The sequence below is a fragment of the Lonchura striata genome, chromosome 8 (assembly GCF_046129695.1).
Source record: "Lonchura striata isolate bLonStr1 chromosome 8, bLonStr1.mat, whole genome shotgun sequence".
NCBI classification, from domain to species: Eukaryota; Metazoa; Chordata; class Aves; order Passeriformes; family Estrildidae; genus Lonchura; species Lonchura striata.
In genome coordinates, this window is record NC_134610.1 from 38,956,944 (window position 1) to 38,977,374 (window position 20,431).

A 20,431-nucleotide genomic window follows, 5' to 3' on the forward strand; every position below is an offset into this window, starting at 1 on the left:
GATTTAGGTTTGAAGGGACCTCAAAGCTCAAATTTTCTACCCCCTGCCATGGGCCTGGACCCTTCCATTAGACCAGGTTGCTCCAAGCCCCTTCCAACCTGGCCCAAACTTGTCCAAATTGGGTGACTGAAAGGCAGCAGAAGACTCTCCAGCAGCAAATGGAGCAACACTACTTTCTGCAAGGAAGGTGGCCTGGGAGCAATCCATCTGTCCATGGAGTCACTGAATAGCACAGCAATAGAAATTGCTTTTACCTGAGTGAAAAGCTTTAAGGCAAAAGCAGGAAAACACCAGATTACTCTATGCCGAGTGTCAAACAAAAAATTAAGGAACTGAGTCTGATTTTTGTTGAGTAAAAACACTTTTAAAATCCTCTGTTGCACTCAACAGCACTTCAACAGCCTGGTAGTAAATTAGATTAATAGGTGTTGATTTTACAGCTGCTTCATTATCTCCTGCAACATTAAAAATCAACTTATTTATTCCCACAAGCGTTTTCTTTTACTCCTGGCTTTTCAGCGGTGCCGTTGATGCCACACACGAGCTGCAATGTTTTCTGTTCCCGCAGTCCATGGGCAGCAGGTGGGACAACAAACACCTCCCTCAGAAATCACCTGCGGCTGCTGTTCCCCGCACCCTGCTGCAATGAAGCCTCCTCAGGAGCTGGGGAATAACTCCGCTGATCCTCGCTCCTGGCCATGATCCCTCCCTCCCGTATAAGGAAGGCGTGACGCAGATAAAGGTGGGGCTTGGCCCACCCGACTATTTCAGAGCCTTCCCTTGCAGTCATGATTGCAGGAGGAGTCCTGGGGCATATTCTGGAGGCTTTGGTGAGTTTGTGCTACTGATTAAATCCTGGTTTTTCTGTCCTTGAGTACGCTTCTATACGCTTGTACTTTGAATACGCTGAAGTTGTGCGAGCGGGTGCAGCTGAAGTTCGGCCACATCCTCTGCTGCTGGAGAGGTTTCATGTAAAGCCAGTTTTGGGAATTGTTAATGCAATTTGTGGTTCCGTGTATCTAGAAGCTTCCTGAGAATGGAGCTGGTCTTGCTTTTTCAATTGCAGACAAATTTCTAAAAGCCTCTTACTTTGTCTTTTTATAAATAGTTTTTTTTCCTCTGTTTTATGTCGCCTCAGGCTGAAGTTTTCTTTGGATATGCTCCTTGAATTGCCTTGGAAGTTATAGTCTTATGCTTTACAGGATTATTTTGGAGTTTATCCAATGGTTATTATTCTCAATATATGTTGCTTTAAGACAGTTATGCTTCAATGCGTTGAATATTTTTATTTAATTTAATGGGTTGGAAATGTGTTAGCAAAAGAGTAGTTTGCCTGTTCCGTGGACTGCATCTATGTCGCAAGTTTTAAAATATGTATAATTGCTGTGTTATCTGCGACACTTGCAGAGTTGATGAATGTCACTCACTGGTATCAGCTAAACACTGTGCTATCGATGAAGCTGTTATGTGTAGTAAATATAATTCGTGCCATTCCTTGTATGAAATATGAAATATTGGATACTTGTTAGATTATGCCTGTTTGTATTAGCTTCTCCCCTCTTTGCAGGCGAGACTGGGTGTATATTGGAAACTGATTTACAAGTAAAAGGATGTGGCTCAGCCAGGAGTTGGGCCATGTCTGGGCTCCAGGTGCTGACCATTGGGACTCCAGGTGTTGATCATCACATAAACGACCCAAGATGGATATCATGGAAATCCTCAGACAGATACATGTGAATGCAACCTTCCCGTAAAATCTCATCTGGGATTCACCTACTCCAGACACTGAATTATTCCTCCTCATCACCAAAAAAAAAAAAAATCTTATTAACCTATGGACTCTGAATAGAAGAAAAGACTGATTGCTGAAATCTTGGCCTCAGGTGGAATTTTCCCTATAAAAACTGCTTGTGCCAGGATGGAGGTGTGGGCATAGGAGAAAACCTCTCCTGAGGCTGACTCCTTGTTGCACACCCAGGGTCGATTCCTGGGCTCGGCTCTGTCTTTTTCCATGGCTGGCTAGATAGAATTTGACTGCTAATAAAATTATTTTTTTTTTTTATTTTTAATCTGGCTGAATAAATTCTCATTTATAACAAAGATTTTCAGCATTTAGAATTAAATACCAGGTTTTCAGAGGGGCTCTTTGCACTCTCGCTAACTCTTTTCAGTTTGTTTGTTCATTCTTATAATAACTTAGGAAAGCAGCAAGGCAAACTTGAAATCCTGTAGTGTTTGGAATTAATAATTTAAAGCCTTTGTTTCCTTTTAATTTCCTCTCTGTGCAGTTATGTCCATAGTCACTTTTCTGGTGTTAAATTTATTAAACAAATCAACAGTGAAAGTAAAACTGTCAATAAAGAAGTAGCATAGATCCAGATCTAAATGTAATTTCCCTCCGTGGAGCTTTTATCTTGAATTACAGCTTTAAAATCATCTTTACACTGAACATTAATTACATGACATATTAAGAATTCCTTTCTGGGTTACTAGGAAATATGTCTTCCAGTGCAGAGTTCTCTGTGTCCTTAAACTTCAGGTTTATCAGTGATAGAGTGGCATAGATCCCTGGGCATGCTGCAGAATTTGGGGGAAGTAGCTGAGGGCTTCTGCCATGCACAGTAAACAACACTGAGTCAATCATGCTCCCCCTCAACTCGAGATGTTTTTCAAAGGATTTTTAAAATAACTATAACACATAAATATATGTGTCTTTATGGAAAGCTGCCGTTCCCTGCTGCTTTGGGGGCTTGTGCGGTTATCATGCTGGCATGGTAGCGTGGAGGAAGGTTTTAGAAAGGCCTTGGGAATGGTAAAATGAGGAAAAGGATACATTCATGTATGCCCCATTGTATTAGAAAGGCTTTGGGAATGAGAAACTGAGGGAAAAGATACATTTATGTATGCTCCACTGTTTCGGGAAAGTCCCGCTTCAGCATTCCTCTGTAAACCCCCTTCTCCCCACCCCTGAGCAGTTCGCATTGGACCTGGCCCCTGGGGTGGTTCTGATGTGCCTTAGCTGGACACTGTCTCTATTGTTTAGTCCTTATCTCTTAATTTTGCTGTATAAAACTGTATCTGGGCAATAGCAGGATGCTGATGGATTTGTCACTTTCCCCTTTATGGAGAAATTTTCCTGACCAGTGACCTTCAAGCAGCAGCTGACACGGTGAAACCCTAAGGGTGTATTGCCTTCCTTTTGAGCCCTGTAGCTCTTTATTGTGCTTTCTTCATCACTTCTGGTTTTAAACCTTTTCCTGCGTTGCAGCAAGAGACAAATTTGTCTGTGTAAAGAACCACCCCAAGCTCTTCTCGCAGCTTGATGGCCAAGGCAGCCAACATATGGTTATGTTAAACATCCCTTCCTGCCTGAAAGATCTGCTGATTCCAGCAATTGTCTGGCAGATTCCCTGCTCCTGGTGGGTTTACAGAAGGCCTGAATGACCAATTCTTAGGACTTCAGCAAGTGCTTCCTCCTCCTTCTGTGTTTTTGGTCATGCACATTTGTGACTTTTACCAGTTGAATGCGTTCCTTTCCGTTTTCCTTGTTTTGGATATAATGCTTGTAATTTTTTATCTGCTTGGAATAACTTCTCCTACCTGCTGTTTAACCACAAGTGTTGTGTCAAATGGGCAAACTGAACTGTGACCGCCTGTGTTCCCTTTGTGTCCCAGTGAAATCTCACCCTGCAAATCTAAGCTGTACTTAAAAGCAAACCAAAAACCCCCAACTCTTCATCAGCAAGTGAGAATTTGTCTTTGCTTTCTTAGCTTGCAGAGGCAGATTAGGGATGAATTTGCATTCCCCGAGTGTCAAAGCTTCTCCAGGGAGTTTCAAGGTTAATAGCGGAATTAATAGTTAAACAACCTGGAGAGACTTCGCATTTCACTGAGCTCCCAGAAAGGAGAACTTGAAGTTGTTCTGGTCTCCTACTGGGGTCTTTGTGTGTTGAATTAAAACAGTCTCTACCTTAAAGAATGTTACAGTCTTCCCTATTTTATCTTTTTTTTTTTTTTTTACCATTGGGAAGAATGTTTGCCATAGAGTTTTAAGCAGTATCTTTGTGTTCACACTGTCTGTGTTGTTACTGAGGTATCTTCTGTTCATAAGTTATCAGAAATAAGCTTCTAAAAATTATTTTCCAGGATCTGGCCAACTTCATCCAAGAAAACTTTAAGAAGAGAGAATGTGTCTTTTTTACAAAAGACACCAAGTCAATGTAAGGAGACACTTTTCTCTTTCAAGAACAGGGGGCTGGTATGTGAGGGTATTTCTGTCTGCAAAGGCAGGGAGAAAAGTTTTGGGTTTTTTTGTTCAGAGTCTGGATCAAGCAGTACAATCTCACCTCAGTCTCCTTGTTTGAGTTACTCCACAAGTAATTTGATGCGGAACTAGGGATCTCATCTTCTAGCAGCTCTGTCACAGGGTTTAATATCAAATTCCCTATTTGAAGCATAACTGGGACAATAAGATGCTTGAAGGATGCAGCACTGATATTGGTGTATGAGAAGGTATGCATCAGAGGTTTGCATAATTTGAATTTTCCTTTTAAACCCAAATCATAAATTTAATGCACAAACCTTCCACAGGCACTAGGTTTTGCTCAGGCTGATGTTCTCTTGAAACAGAATATTAAACTGGCCCCATTTTTAGGCACAGGTACCAGTGCAGTGCTAGTTTGAGGACCATAACATTGTTTTGTGGTTTGGGGGTGTTTTTTTTTGTCTCAGAAGAAAAATGATCAAACTAATATAGCTGCAGAAATCCTAGTATTGAGCTCTGAGGGCTCTGTGACACCACTCTGCTCTGAAGCTGGAAGGAAATTAGTCTCATTTCAGAAAGTCTTGCTCGGGGTTTTCCTCTGCCACCAAAAATGGGATGTCTGGCAAGGCACCAGTGGATTGAGGAGCTGGTTCTCATCAGCTTTTCTTCCTGCAAGCCCTCTGGGAGAGGATTGCAGAACTTGCTGGGTTATTTTTGTCTAGATATTTTTAAGGTAAGCTGGTTTCATTTGCAAGGTACAGAAGAGTAAAATAAACTTTTCTAAAGGAGACAAGCAATTCCACCTTCTCTGTGTCCTCTGAGGAAGCAGGAGTGTGGGCTATGGGAGAGGACCTTTAAAATCAAGTCAGCCCAGCACCACCACTAAACCACATCCTCAAGTGCCACATCCACGTGATTTTGGAATACTTCTAGGGATGGTGGCTCCACCACGACCCTGGACAGCCTGACCAATGCCTGACAGCCCATTCCATGCAATTGCTTCCCCCCTGATACCCAATCTGAACCTCCCCTGGCACAACTTGAGGCCTTCTCCTCTTGTCCTGTCACTTGTTACCTGGGAGAGGAGATGCAGTGAACTCATTCTGTGTGGTTAAGAGCACAAAAAGGGGAAGAAAGCCCCTCAGCACAGCCTGGTTCCTGAGCTGTGTTCCACTTCCCAGTGCCGGGCAGAAGCAGGCTTTTGGGGAGGAAGCAGGATCAGCTTCTGCTCTGCTTTGTCAGGTGGTAAATCCCAGTAGAGTGCCACACATGACTGGTTCTGTAGCTCCACCTGCTGCTTTCCTTGCTGGCAGAGCTCCCTTTTCTGTGCTCAGCGTCCCTCAGGGGTCTCGTGTCTATTCCCTCTTCTTTCAGGGGTAACTTATGTAAATGTGGATACCCTGAAAATCAGCACATAGAGGGCACCCAGGTTAACACCACCAAAAAATGGAACTACAAGAAGCGCACCAAGGAGCTTCCTACTGATGCCTTTGGGGACATTCAGTTTGAAAACTTGGGGAAAAGAGGAAAGGTAAGTGGAAATATTAAGGATATTCATGAGTTCCCCTGTTGGGAGCTCCTGAAAAGCAAGGAAGGTGAAATGGATTTTATTCTAATGGCAGGAGATAGGCTACAAGCGACAGAAGCAGGTTTTTCAAGCCCTGAAAATAGGTAACAAAGGATAATTCCTTCTGTATTACTTGTTGGTTAGGCTGGTCATGGGAGTGAAAAGATACACTCTTTCCAGACGTGGCAGGTGAATGAGGGTGATATTCAAGGATTATTTTATATACGCAGACCAGCTTGCTCAGGCCTATAAGCATTTGACCATTTCCCAGGATGGAGAGTTCTGGAGGGGGATGTAAGATATCTGTGGAACTTCAGAAGTTTTATTCCATTTGTTTTTTTTTTTTTTCCTTGTGTCTTTGCTCTGAGTGTGCATATAGGTCTCCTAGTCCATCCCATTGGAATGTTGGCTGGAATCACACCTTAATTCCCTCCTTATTCCCTACACAGCAAGGCACCTGCTGCTTCTGAAGATTGCCAAGTATTTTCTGTTGATGCACGGCAGGGAGGACTTCAAACTCGGGGTGACCTGAGAATTGCTGTCAATTATCAATGAGGGATGGAAAGTTTTATACCCTGCATTGTGACACATGAGTCCTAAAAAGTTCTGCGCAGAAATGAGATGTGAACAGACCCATAAAGAGGTTTGAGGACAGGCTGGGAGAGCTGGGGGTGCTTAAGCCTGGAGAAGAGAAGGCTTAGTGATTAGATTATGTCTAATCAAATAGATCCAGAGAGACCTCAGTGCCCCTCCCAGTGCCTAAAGGGTCTCCAGAGAAGCTGTAGAGGGGCTTGGGATAAGGGATGGAGGGACAGGACAAGGGAAAGTGGCTTCCCACTGCCAGAGGGCAGGGTTAGATGCGATATTGGGAGGAAATTCCTCACTTTGATAATGATGAGGCCCTGGCACAGTTTGTCTTAGAGAGGCTGTGGCTGCCCCTGGATCCCTGGAAGTGTCCCGGGCCAGGTTGGATGGGGCTTGGAGCAGCCTGGGATAGTGGAAATTGCTCATGGCAGGGATGGGACTAAATGATCTTTAACTCCCTTCCAGGCCAAACCACTCTGGGATTCTGCAAAATATCACCTTCTGTAAGTCGTGCTTTTGAGCTCTTCGTTTCTGCTGTGCTGCTCAGACCCTGTAACATCCATGAGCATCTCAGTCGCTGCATTTAATGTTCTGGGAGCCCGAACCCCAGAAAGACTTCCTGAATCACAGCCCTGGTGTGGGAGCAGCATCCAGCAGTACCACGAGATGGCATCCTTGTACTTCAGAGGAGGGAGATGCTGAGCTGAGGAGTTCACCTGCTGCAGTGGAGCTGTCAGCTTTGCTGTGGGCAGGGCTGACCACGTTCTTTTCCTGGCAGCTCCCCCCTCTCCTATAGGGAAGCCTCTCCACAAAAACACCCAAAGCGTCATGTGACTGAAGCTTCTTGGGGCAGAAGCTGTGAGAGTCCCTTAGCTCTCCTGGGCATCCTCTGTGATGGCCTAAATGCTTTAACTCCTTCTGGGAACCTGTCTTGGAGCACATGAATATTTTTATTCAAGTACATTGTCTCTTAGGTGGGGACATTTCTTTCTCAAAGCAATATTTCATTTTGCTCTCCTGCAAGTACTGGGCAATCAATATGAAATCCTCTATGATTCAGGTCCAAGCTGCTCTTTTTCATCTCCTAATTTGGCTTGTGCAGCCATGAATGTCTTCCAAAAGTGATGAAACTGTGAAGGGGCTTTTGAATAGCAAAGTAAGACAGGGTCAGAGGAGCTTTTACATAAATGGAGACATGTTTAGTCCACCTGAAGCCAGATAATCTTTCTTACTTTTTGGCATCTTTGTAGAGCATTCAAGCTTTACTACAAACTTGGGATATTTGTTTTGTCTTACACTTGAAGCACTGGAGTGGGTACGTGTTGTGATAGGGACACCACTCACATGGAGCCTCAAATTTATTTGACTAGTGAATCAAAATACAACTGTCCTTATTAGTTCACTTGCAATAATGCTGCCTCTCATTCATAATCTAAGCTTTAAATAGCACCATTGGAGTTAGTTGCTGTAGTGGTGGTGTGTTCATCCTTGTAGAGTTCCTCTGAAGCCCCAGGTCACTGCTCTTGCCTTCTCTAGAGGAAGCTGAGTTGGGTGCCTGGTTGTAGGGGAGGGATAAAAGTGCTTCAGAGGAAGAAATAAGGATTTCATCATCACCTGGCCTTTCATGTCCTGGCTGTTGAAGCTAAGCTGTGCAGCAGAGAATAAAATGCAATCTCTGGGTTGTTGCCAGCCACCTCGGTTTCTCTCCTGCTATATTTGTTCTCCTATTTTCTCTCCCCCAAGTACATACGCCTGTCATGTGACACAGACTCAGAGACACTCTATGATCTCATGACCCAGCACTGGCACCTAAAAACCCCAAACCTCGTCGTCATCATCACCGGCGGCACCAAGAACTTCGTGCTCAAGCCCCGCGTGCGCAAGATATTCAGCAGGCTGATCTACATCGCCCAGTCCAAGGGTGAGCACCTACTTCTGTGCCTCTGTTAACCTCACTGCTGCACAACAGGCGTGCAGAGGTAGCAGCTCAAAGGGTCTGTGGGGGAGCAGAGCGTTCATTTTGCTTCTGCTTAGCTGCTGCACTTGGAACACATGTGACATGAATGGTTTGGAAGTAACACGAGTGGGATTTAGTCAGGGGTGCCTGTGATAGCATAAGGTGAGTTGTGTAGCATCTCTTCTGTGCTTAATTAAAGAGCCAACCCCCAAGGTAACGAAAGGGGTTTGGGTTAAGTCTTTAATGCCTTGGGAGGGTGGATGTTTGGCTGTGTTCCCCCAGGTGACTGAGTGTTGTTCCAGGAGCCTGGATTTTCACCGGGGGAACGCACTACGGGCTGATGAAGTACATTGGGGAGGTGGTCAGAGACAACACCATCAGCCGCAGCTCTGAGGAGAACGTGGTGGCCATTGGCATCGTGGCCTGGGGCATGATCTCCAACCGGGAAAACCTCATCCGCACGGCTGACAGCGATGTAAGGAGCACGGGCTCAAGGAGTCATTGATGAGCTTAGAGTTAAGGTTGGACAAACTGAGACTTCTTCTGAGATCATAGAGTCCAGCTGTCAGCCCAGTGCCACCACCACATTCACAATGTGAATTAAACCACGTCCTCAAGTGCTGCATGGATGGGTTGGTGGGAAAAGAAAGAGGAAGCTCAGCCTCAAAACTTCGGGTGCTCTTCTCAGAGCAGGAGCAAAGTAAAATGTTCTCATGCCTGAGTTAGTCCAAGGTCACATCAGGCCTGGTGAGGAGGATTTCAGCTGTGCCAGATTTTGGCATGTCTGTGTGGGAGTTCAGCTGCTGTAACTCCATGTCTGGCATTGCTTTAGGGAATAACTACTCCCATGGTTATTCTAGCTCTGAATTCCCCGTGCACTCTTCCACAGTAGGGGTTCCCATGAGCTAAGGCACACGGTACCTGCTGCTGCTGTTTAGGATTTTCATTGACACTGTCATCCTACCTGTCAGATGCACTGGGGTAGCCCCCTTTGTCTCTTGTCCACCAAACACAATAGAGCACATCTAAAAAATTGTCCTACCCCATAAATAGGGTGGGCGTGTCCTTGTCCTTGAATTCCTGGCTCAAATGCTAGGGGAGTTACCTGGCCCACTACATCATGGATGACCTGAAGAGAGACCCCCTGTACTGCCTGGATAACAACCACACCCATCTCCTGCTGGTTGATAACAGCACCCACGGGCACCCCACCATAGAGGCCAAAGTGCGGACCCAGCTGGAGAAATACATTTCAGAGCAGGTTATCCCAGGTATCCTCCTCCTCCTCCTCCTGGCTCTGCATGCTTTGGGGCTGATCCACAATTATTTTCTTGGAATAAGAAAGTAGTGGCAGCATCCTGTGGCTGCTGAGCTGCAAGGCATCTGTGTGTGAACTGCAATGCATCTGGAGCTCTTTCAGGAGCAACACCTTCCCTCATCTTCCTTTCTGTGTGTCCTTTGTGCCACAGCAAATGCGTCACTTCAGCCACACAGCCCTTCCCCCACTTCCTCTTTGAAGCTCTATATCTCTTCTACCTGTCACTGAATTCCAGGTAGCTGGAGCACAATTACACAGGCTTTTCCAAAAATACTTATTTATGAGGTTGATTGAGCTGCCTGCAACCTGCTGCTAAATAATTTCTCTTTTGCCCCCTTCTTTACAAAAAAAAAAAAAAAAAAAAATCAAAGGCTTTAGCAGGAAGTTCTTTAAAAGCTTTTTGACATGTTGTTGTTCGGGTTTTATTGTTTTGGGGTTTTTTTTGGAATGTCTCTCAAGCACTAGCTCCTAGATTTGCAGAATTCTTACCTTTCTTCTATGATTGGAAATGTGAACTCAGGTTCTTTGTCTTGAGCTTGTGATAAGAACCTTTCACTGAGACTCAAAATAAATAGTCAAAGGAGCAGATAAATGCAATAAAATTCCATTTTAAGGGCTTCAGAGATAGCAAAAATTTGGATTTCTAGAAGGAAAAGCTGTTGGAGAAGGGTGTCTGAAGTTAGCTATGCAGAATGTTATGCAAAACTGAGTTTCTATTAAAAATACCTGTTAGTAACTGGGAAAATCAGCAGCAAACTAGTATTTACATGAATTGTTCGGAAATTCTTTCATTGTACTCAAGAAAAGTAAGTTATTCAAACTGCATTAATTGATTTAATATTTTCTCTGTTTTTTCTCTTTTGATGTATTTCACAGAATCTAATTACGATGCGAAGATCCCAATCTGTGAGAACCCCGGCCTTGCTCTGGGATCTCATGTGGTGGTGAAATTCCTTTTCCAACCCGTGCTTCCAAAGAAAAACTCCGCAGGCTTTAGCTGTTCGGTCTCAAGGCAGTTTATTGCTAGTTATCTAACAGATTATGTTCTTGGACTGCGGCTGTTTGATCAGCGGCCTGGGTAGAGGCACACACACACACTGACATCCTCTCTATCTGCTGTCTTCTTCGTCACTCCCTCCGCCCAGGGCTGCTGCTATCTTTTATAAGATATATTACGTATAACATGTTTACAATTATTCCCCAATACCTACTACCTACGTTGCCAAGTGTTTTTCTACTCTAAACCAATCTGTGAGTGCCAACATCACCAAGAACATGGAGGTAAGGAAGAAGAAGGAGGAAGAACAGGATCAGCCCACTTTCTGCCATCTTAGAACTTCTGACCCCCATGTACAAAGTGAAAACCCCCCTGTACATGTGTTAAAACCCCCCTGTACAATACTAAAAAAATTTCCCCTCTACTTTGTAACTACTTTTACTATACTATCTAACCTTTTGTGATTGCTTGTTCCACCTCCAAAGTTGGTAATTCATTCCATGGCTCAAACTCAAAATCACAGCTGTTTTTCAGCTGTCTGCCAGGGTTTAGAATGCTTCTGACCAAGGCCTGGAACCTCTAAAAATGTCTAAGAGACATTTTGAGTTCACACATCTCCCCTCTCTGTTTGAACCAGAAACACCTGCTTTGCCATGTTGTTCAAGGCTCTTCGAATGCACATGAAAATGCATGGCAGAACAAGTAGAACTACAAACCCTATAAGAATATAAAACACTGTTTTAAAAAGTTTTTTCCACAATGGTGAAAGATTTAAAAGGCCAATGAAATCATTTCACCGGAATCCTGTAAGTTTCTTTTTTCCCAATTTGCTGATACTACTTTGTATCTGTTTTGTATTCTCATGAATAGATTTTGAATGATCAAACAAGTTCATGCAGCATGTCCCCTCAAATTTTTCACGTCTGTGCCCATGTGACAGCAGCAAATAATCAACTGCTGCCCTGTTCTGAAACACCGCTTGTCTTGCACTGCTGATATCTGTTAACATGTCACTCAGTGCAGACGAAATGGCACGACTGTGTTTACTCAACCAGCATGCTATGTGGTCCAATTGTGTCAAGGCCACCCCCAACGCTGTTTTTGGGGTGAGAAAATTGCAACTGCAATTCTCCGAGCCTTGTCCCAAGTACAAACATCATTATCACAATTTGGCTATATTGTTCAAAGAATGTTTTCTCTTTCCTGTGTGTCTGCTCCTTTAAAGTTCTCAAATCAGGTGTTATCAATGAGAGCTCCTCAATGCTGCATGGATTGCTTTTGACTTTTGCAAGGATAGCAGGCCAAATTCTGTCCCCGCAAACTAAAAAACACTCCCTTTGGTAAAGTGGCTGGGTGTTGAAGGGATAGTTTGCTCGTCACTTTGGTGTGATTGCACCAAGATGACACATCTCTATAAAAGAACTGATTTGGAATGATATCTACTATCTGATTATCTATCTTTGCCACTCTCAATGGATTGAATTTGATACCAAATTCCATTTTTGTCGATCCAAAAATTTCCAACTTTGGAGGTTCAAAGTGAGCCACAGGAAGGAACTGTGTCCAGACATGCCATCCCTCCATAGGATCCGAAAAAGACTTCAGAACCTTTTGGAGGGGTGTCCCCTGGAATTGGTCATTCCTTCACTGGCACACCTACCAAGCATGTCAAAAATTGTTTCCCCAGTTCTGAAGGGTCAGGCAAATGCTGTCCAGACCCACTGCCTTTGCCAAAGTCTCCCACACCTTTTCCCTTGGCTGTCTCATGGGAAAACCTGTCCCATTGCCCAAGGCAACAAGCAAGGGAATGAAGCACATGAACACTATATGTCTGAACCCCATGTCCATGCCCCCAACCTCTGTGAGAAACCCAGCAATGCAGCAACACCCAAACAACACTTGATTCCCCAGAAAAACCCCAAGTCTCTGAGTTGCCAATCGTTGTCTGACGAGACATCTGCAGCGTTGCTGTCCATCTTTGTCTGCATGCTTGCTTCTCTGCTTCTCTGGTCCATGTTCACTGGCATCTGCACCCGATGAGGTTTCACATGCCTTGCCGACACCCACTTCGGTGCTCGTTCTATAGAAATACAAACAAAACCCTTGCCCCAAGTTATTAATGTAAATGAACTTTCAATTTGTCCTGACTCTGGGTTTTTGACCAAAACTAAAGAATTTTCCCTTAGCACTGCTCGTGCACTGTTTGTAAAATGTCTGACAATTCACATACAAAACTTTGTTCAACTGCATGTGGGATGTTGCTCCTGCCTCCTCCTTTTCTGTTTATCCAAATGGATTTTAAGGTATGATATATGCTGTGGTTTCTCCTGTATGTCATGATCCAAAAATTGCTTCTGGAAATGTGTGAACTGAAATATAAATGTGAAAACATATTAACTGAAACACAAATGTTTTCAAGCCTCTCAAAAGATGTATATTTTGTGACATCAGTTTGCCACAGCTGAAGACTTTTTCAAACCTCTCAAACTGGTCACTCCTGTAAATACAGGATGCTGTACAAACTGACACTCTGACAAACACTGATGATTTCCTTTGCCTGACCTTTAGAAAGTGAAAGGATTCCATCAATGCTTGTATACTTTTGTGAAAAAATGCATGGCTCAATTTTTCTTGCTCAAAAATGTCTGGCAGTGTTTGTGAGATGGACACTGTAAATCTATCTATATGAACATTCACTTTTACTAAAAACCTCAGAAGTGAAAAATGCATTCTGATGTGCATAACAAAATATTTATGTTCTCTGTCTTTTAGGGTTATTTTCATGCATAATAGATACGAATATAAAATTTCATTGTCCATATGTTTTAAAAGTGATTCCTCTAATTGTTTGGCCACATTTGAAATATACATTGAATCTGTGATCAGATTGATGGCTTCTGAAATAACTGAAAAACTCTGACTATTGCTACTAATTTTACAATTTGTGGTGAGTCTTGTACCATTTTTTACATCTGATTCCCATTTCTCTATTTTTGGAATTTTCCATGTGATTTGTGAGTTTTCCTTGAACTATCAGTAAACACTGTCATCTTTTCCATTAATTCTTAACTTATTTTTGATTTCTCTCTAAAACTTATTTTTACATTTAATGTTTTGTGAGCTAAAAAATGAACTGTGCAAACTTCTGGGTATTCTAACAACGTGATTGAAAAATCTTGTGACTTTGGATTGTCCACTCAAAATATTTTTTCTTTCTTTAAATGTAAATGAATGATTAAGAAATCTTTGCCTGACATTGCCAGCAATCTGGTGTTTGCCTTAACAATGATCTGAGCCATTATCTCTAAATCTGTAAGAACACCTTTTGAGGGCCTGTAAGCTAAAAACAAATACCTACTTTAAACGTTATGAAAACATTACCACGATCCTTGCTCAAAGTTATTAACTTGACTGATTTTTTCAATTTGATCCGTCCAGTGTCTGGCACTCTCTTCATATTTTCCTCGACAATCAGCGAAATCAAGTCTACAAAAGAACAATCTCAAAAGATTAAAATATACAAAATTTTCATTACTTATTCCAGCCTTATTTCAGGCACTTCTTCACTTTTTTTCTTTTTTCTCTTTAAACCATTTTTCTTTTTTCTCTCTTTCTCTTCTTCTCTTTTGAAACAAGAAGGTTAAAATATAAAACATAATATAGAACAAGACAAAATATCTTAATAATAAAATGCAGAAAACTTATTAAAATCAATAACAATTCAAAGGAGTTCAAAAGAAAGATTCTAAATAACATATATAATATTGAACAAAGCATAATTATCAGAAACATTGTGCCAGTGGTTCAGAGTCTGCAAACAGCTGAAACATTTGTTTCCAGTGAAAATTGGCATCCCTTCCCGGGCAGGGCTGACAAGTCTCACCCCGAAGCTGTGTCAGCTGTCACATGTGTAGGATCGAATTGATGGATCAAAATTATCTATATAACATTCATTTTTGTGCAAAAACCTCTGAATTTTGCTGGCAAACTCATCCGTCCAAGTTAAAATCAGGGCCTGGCCAAAACCCAAACTTTAAATTGGAGTGATGCTCTTTAACATACTATCTTAAACAAAGCTTATACTAACATTACATATATGATACCTAAAACATAACAACTTATTATAACATTTTCATATAAAATAAGCACTCAAAGTTCAAACTGATAAATTGATCAAATGACACAAGGATTCATTCTTCTTGAAACTCCTTTGAAGGCAACAGATGTTTTTTCAATTGAAAGAAACCATAAAATTAACATTAACAAAAGACTGTCAGAGTGCTTCAGGAATCTGTGTCTGAGATTTTCTGAAAAACATTCAAGAATGTTAAAAAATAGAAATGCAATGATTCCACTCACAAGAGACATAAAAACAAACCAGATAGTTCACCTAGAAAAATGCACAACATAGTTAAAGTCCAAAATGAAACTTCAGAATGACATGTAACCTGGATGAGATTACAAAAACAAGAATAAAACATACAAAAATTCGCTATGAAAGAACAAAGCACAGAGCTTCACCTGATAACATGATAAAATTTCTTAACAATAACATTTATAAAACACTTAAATAGTTAAACGCAAAAGAAAGAATTTGGAAATAAACACCCTTTGTATCATTACACCAAGAAATAACAAAATAAACAAGTGATCATTAAACAATGAAACCAATATCAGAAAAACTCAGAATAAATTTCTTCAAGACTCTTATACACTGATAAGCTTACAATAAAACAGAAAATACTAAAAGAAAACCAAGAATCCGATAGACTGTCTTCCCTTTAACTTAATATTCATTATCATCTCATAAACTCTTTCAGTCAAAACCTTCTTATCCTTTAAGAAAAACAACTAAACTTTGTTAATTGAACAAACTTAACCTTTGAAAAACTTAAAATATTTTTTGAATTAAACATTACTTAAACTTAACATATAAAATATTGGTAAAAAATCTCTAAATTATATTAACTTTATGAAATATATATATATATCAAATTAACAATATATAAATCTATTATCAATTAAATGCTTATAAACTTAACTTTTTCAGGGCCCAAACTAAGATAAACTTAAAGTTATATACTCTAATTAAACAATACTTAACTTAAATTTAAATTAAACTATATATAAAATTCAATTCTATTATTAATAGAATGCTAAAATACAACTTAACTTAAACCTTAACATAATAAATAACTAAAGTTTCATACTATTCAATTCTCTATCTCAATTCTCATTATGATATCTCTTTTTCACATTATGTTCTATAAACAATATTCTTCACCACACCGGATGGGTGCATGTGCTGATCAATTCTGTCACCTAACTAAAAAATCTGGGGTTAACGTTTAGAAACATTGGAGAAGTTTGAAGGAGACCCTTATGATTTCAAGTGGCGACTTAGCTGTATCTTATTTTTTTGGGTGAATGTTGGAATTCCATCTTGTCATTGCTGTGGGACAACATTTGGTGCAATACATGTGCTTTGCAAAAAGTTGTTTACTTTGGGTGCTGTGGTTTCTGGGCTGTGCCGTGTATTTGTTGTTAATGTTTGGATGTGCACTGCAGTGGAAAAAGCCTCGGCATCTGTCACACCGCAGCTCTGCTGTGGAGAGGCAGTGACCAAAGAAATCCCTGCCTTGGCTCTGCCCAGTCCCCGCTTGCACGAGCCTGAACGGTGTGCAGGGGAGCAGTTTTGGCACAGTCACGCCCCGCTTCTGCCTGCATTGGGGTGACTGTGTCTCTCTCCTGCTCTCAGCCCTCGCTCACACCCAGTGTCGGCTGTGCTGGACCCGTGCCTAAAACCTGTCCCTTAGACACTTCTGCGTTTGCTTTAACTTCTGCAAACGCAGTGTGCATTCTGGATTCACCCGTCTCTCTCTGTGTTGCCATGGGAACAAGAGAAGGAACACCAGCCCCGACTGTGCCCCACCGCGCCGGCCCCGGCCACGGCCGTGAGCTCGGGACTGCCCCCTCTCATGCCCGATTGGACCTGGCACCGCTCCGGTCCCGCTCGGGTCGTCCCGCCCGGCCCCGGTGGCTGTCCCCATCTCAGCGTGGTTCGGCGCTCTGCTGACGTCATCAGCGCGCGACCACCGCTTCCCGCCGCCGCCGCGCCCCGCGCCGCGTCCCGCGCTCGGGTTTCCCCCCCCCGCACAGTCGCCGCGCAGTCTGTGGATGCCTGGCTGGCGGCCATCGCCGCTGCTGACAGTCTCACTGCCCGTGCCGCGCTCGAGATACGAGAGAACCCGCGCCACGGTTCCATGCACTCCGCTCTCCAATTTGTACTTCCGACAATTGATTTACATTCGCAAACCCCGTACTAATTCCTGATAAACTTTCAGTCTAACATTTATTCTTGTTATAAATTGTGACACGACAATTTGAAGTGTCTTAATTCAATAAAGCAATTTTATTTAAAATAGCAAGCGAGTAAGGCAGGCAAAGCACAGCGCTGGGCGGCCGGGAGTCTCCTGCTCCACCAACGGCGCACAAAAATGTTCTGTCCCAACCTTCCTTTTATCCCCCCCCTTCTCCTTGCAGGCGTGACTCTCCAGATGTAGTCTGAGTCTGGTCGTTGTGATAGCTTCTAAGTCTCTTCTTTTGAGATACGGCAAGCAGACCAGATACACACACCCAGGACTCTAATCTCAACCTCCTTATCACCTTGTAAGCAAATAAACATTTCAAAGACACACCAGTACATTCTTATGCAAACCAAGGTAAGCGAGCATACCACAGTGAACAAATGATCTTCCACTTATCTCATTCTGACAACCGATCTATGTGTAACTGATTCTTGATGCAATAACTATTAAGTTCTGGTCGTGTCTGAAACTGACAGGGGTTGCTGTGGGTTTATGCTGGCTGTTGCCATGGGAACCGCAACGGACCCGTTCCCTGAGTCATCCTGGCCACGCTCCGTCCCAGCCTGTGTCACCCCGGGGGTGAGGACGCTCCTGCTCTGGTCCCGGCCGTGCTTTCGCCTCGCTCCGGCTCGCAGCGCCTGGTTCAGAGCCACTGCCGTCCCCCCCGGGCTGACGTAATCACCCTCCTGTTCCCATTTCGGCCCCGATGTCTCCCATCTCACTTTGCCCCTCTCCTGACTCTGTTCCAGCACCCACAGCCCGTGCGCGCCGGCCCCGCCCCGCCTGCGCCCGTTCCGCGCGTTCCAGATGCGAAAATTCCCCTGCACCCGTGGCTCTCGGGCTTTGCTCGACCTTCACGCGCGTGCCCGCCGCCTGAGTTGCAGCGAGGGACGCCTCTCGCTGTCCCTCTGCTATTTCCTCAGCGGGTCTGGCTGCCGCGGTCTGGGAGCTGCCCCCCCCGCCTCTTGGATGGCCGCTCTTGCAGCTTCACGGATTCTTGACACTGAACGTGCCACGGGATGCTCGGGACGCCTGGCCACTGCACCCGCGCCCCCGCCGCCCCGTGTCTGCGCTGTTCTCGCTGCACCCCTCTCGTCTGCACCGCGGGCTGTTTTGAACTCCCCGCCCGCACAGCTACGAAAGATTTCTCCTCTCCCCTCCTCTTCCCTCTCTGCTCTGCACTCCCTCTTCACCCTCCCCCGCGGAGACGCCGCCGCTGCTGCCCCTCTCGCTGCGGGTTTGGACTCGAGCAGCGCGTGGTCCCTTCCCCCGCCGGGGGCTGCGGCTGTGCTGGGCTTATCTCTCTGTCTGGGGGATTTGCATTGGAGGAGCTCAGGGACTGAGGTTCAAGGGAAACTGAGGAACAGTGGGAACCTGGAGACACAGGGCATGATGACAGACCATCCCCTGATCCTCCATGGGAGGCTGTCCTGCTTCCCCTGGGTCTGTGGTGAGGAAAACTGCCCCAAGCTGCTGGCTGGGCGATCTTCCTCCTTTGTGCTCCCATAGAAGCCCCAGCTGTCCGGCTGGACGTGCCGTGCCGTAGAGCTGGCTATAATATTGTCCTTGTTAAAAGCAAATGTTTTGTGGCAGTCTTATCTTTTTGTCCTTTTGTGGCTCAGTAATAAAGTTACTTATTGATTCTTTGCCAAAAATTCAATCCCAAGAAAAAATATATATCTGTGTGCGAGTGACTACACCGCACCTATGATAACAAAGCTTTCATTTCATTTGGGCTGTCTCTACCTGATGGGTAGAAGTTTCGCCCTATAGGGCTAAAAAAAAATCTTTAGTGTGTCATTGGGAAAAATCCTTCCCTCCCCATGTTCTTAATTTCGACCATTCTCACCAAAAGCTGAGTCAGCATGAAGTCAGTCCAGAGATGGCACTGTCTATCGTCCAGCAGGCCACAGGCGAGGAATCCCAGGCGCGCTTCTGGTTTCTCTCCTCCTGGTTGTCCTCCAGACGAAATGCCTTGGTGAAGGTCAGGTTCTTATCTTGAGCTTTCCGCTCCCTTTCTTCTTGAAATTGCGGAGAGTGTGTACTGCTCTTCTTTTTTTTTTTTTTCTTCTTTCTTTTTCTGCCGATGAAGGTTGGAGGTTGTTTGATGTTTCTTTTTCTTCTTTTTGTTGATGCCCGACCAGGGACGCCAATTGTGAGAACCCTGGCCTTGCTCTGGGATCTCATGTGGTGGTGAAATTCCTCCTCCAACCCATGCTTCCAAAGAAAAACTCCGCAGGCTTTAGCTGTTCGGTCTCAAGGCAGTTTATTCTAGTTATCTAACAGATTATGTTCTTGAACTGCCGCTATTTAATCAGCGGCCTGGGTAGAGGCACACACACACTGACATCCTCTCTATCTGCTGTCTTCTTCGTCTCTCCCTCTGCCCAGGGCTGCTGCTATCTTTTATAAGATATATTACGTATAACATGTTTACAATTATTCCCCAATACCTACTACCTACGCTGCCAAGTGTTTTTCTACTCTAAACCAATCTGTGAGTGCCAACATCACCAAGAACATGGAGGTAAGGAAAAAGAAGGAGGAAGAACAGGATCAGCCCACTTTCCTCCATCTTAGAACTTCTGACCCCCATGTACAAAGTGAAAACCCCCCTGTACATGTGTTAAAACCCCCCTGTACAATACTAAAAAAATTTCCCCTCTACTTTGTAACTACTTTTACTATACTATCTAACCTTTTGTGATTGCTTGTTCCACCTCCAAAGTTGGTAATTCATTCCATGGCTCAAACTCAAAATCACAGCTGTTTTTCAGCTGTCTGCCAGGGTCTAGAATGCCTCTGACCAAGGCCTGGAACCTCTAAAAATGTCTGAGAGACATTTTGAGTTCCCACACTAATCGTGTGTTTTGCCCTAGGTGGTGGGAAGGAGACTTTGAACGTAAGTTAATTTCTTTTATTTCTTTCCAGGAATCACAACAGGTCATTGCTCTAATATTGGAGACAAATTGCTCCAAAAGAAATTTGACTAAGTAGACAGTGCTGTTATTTACAGAAGCTTGCCTTACTTCCTGTTCTCACCAGAGCTGTGATGTTACTGTTGAGGTTGATCAAACTACTTGGCTTGTCAGGAGGATAAACAATGTGATTTCAGAGCATGATCTCTGCTTCCTCTTCATTGCTGTGTTAATCAATTGGTCTGAATCAGTGTGAAATTCCAGATTGTTATCCCAGCCTCCCTGTATGTTTCATGGGAGTTTGGTTCCATTCACATGATGAATTTTATCTTTGCCCAATTGCGATGAATGCAAATGCAGTGTTAATTGGAGGTCCTGAGATGAAATGAAGCATCCAGTCAGGATTTAGAGGAAGGTTGTGCTCAAAGGGTTGTGTTGGATATGTCCATTTCCATTT

General features: G+C 43.6%; 1 protein-coding gene across 1 annotated transcript in view; it reads left to right on the plus strand.

Annotated features, from left to right (window-relative positions):
• The window catches only part of LOC110469976 (transient receptor potential cation channel subfamily M member 8-like), a 39,607-nt gene that overhangs the window by 11,229 nt on the left and 7,947 nt on the right, over positions 1 to 20,431 (plus strand). The window contains exons 3-9 of the mRNA XM_077785232.1: positions 4,143 to 4,220; positions 5,639 to 5,795; positions 8,160 to 8,337; positions 8,676 to 8,848; positions 9,470 to 9,644; positions 10,568 to 10,597; positions 19,906 to 19,958. Coding sequence (XP_077641358.1) covers positions 4,143 to 4,220; positions 5,639 to 5,795; positions 8,160 to 8,337; positions 8,676 to 8,848; positions 9,470 to 9,644; positions 10,568 to 10,597; positions 19,906 to 19,958 — 844 coding nt within the window. The remainder of the gene's footprint in view (positions 1 to 4,142; positions 4,221 to 5,638; positions 5,796 to 8,159; positions 8,338 to 8,675; positions 8,849 to 9,469; positions 9,645 to 10,567; positions 10,598 to 19,905; positions 19,959 to 20,431) is intronic.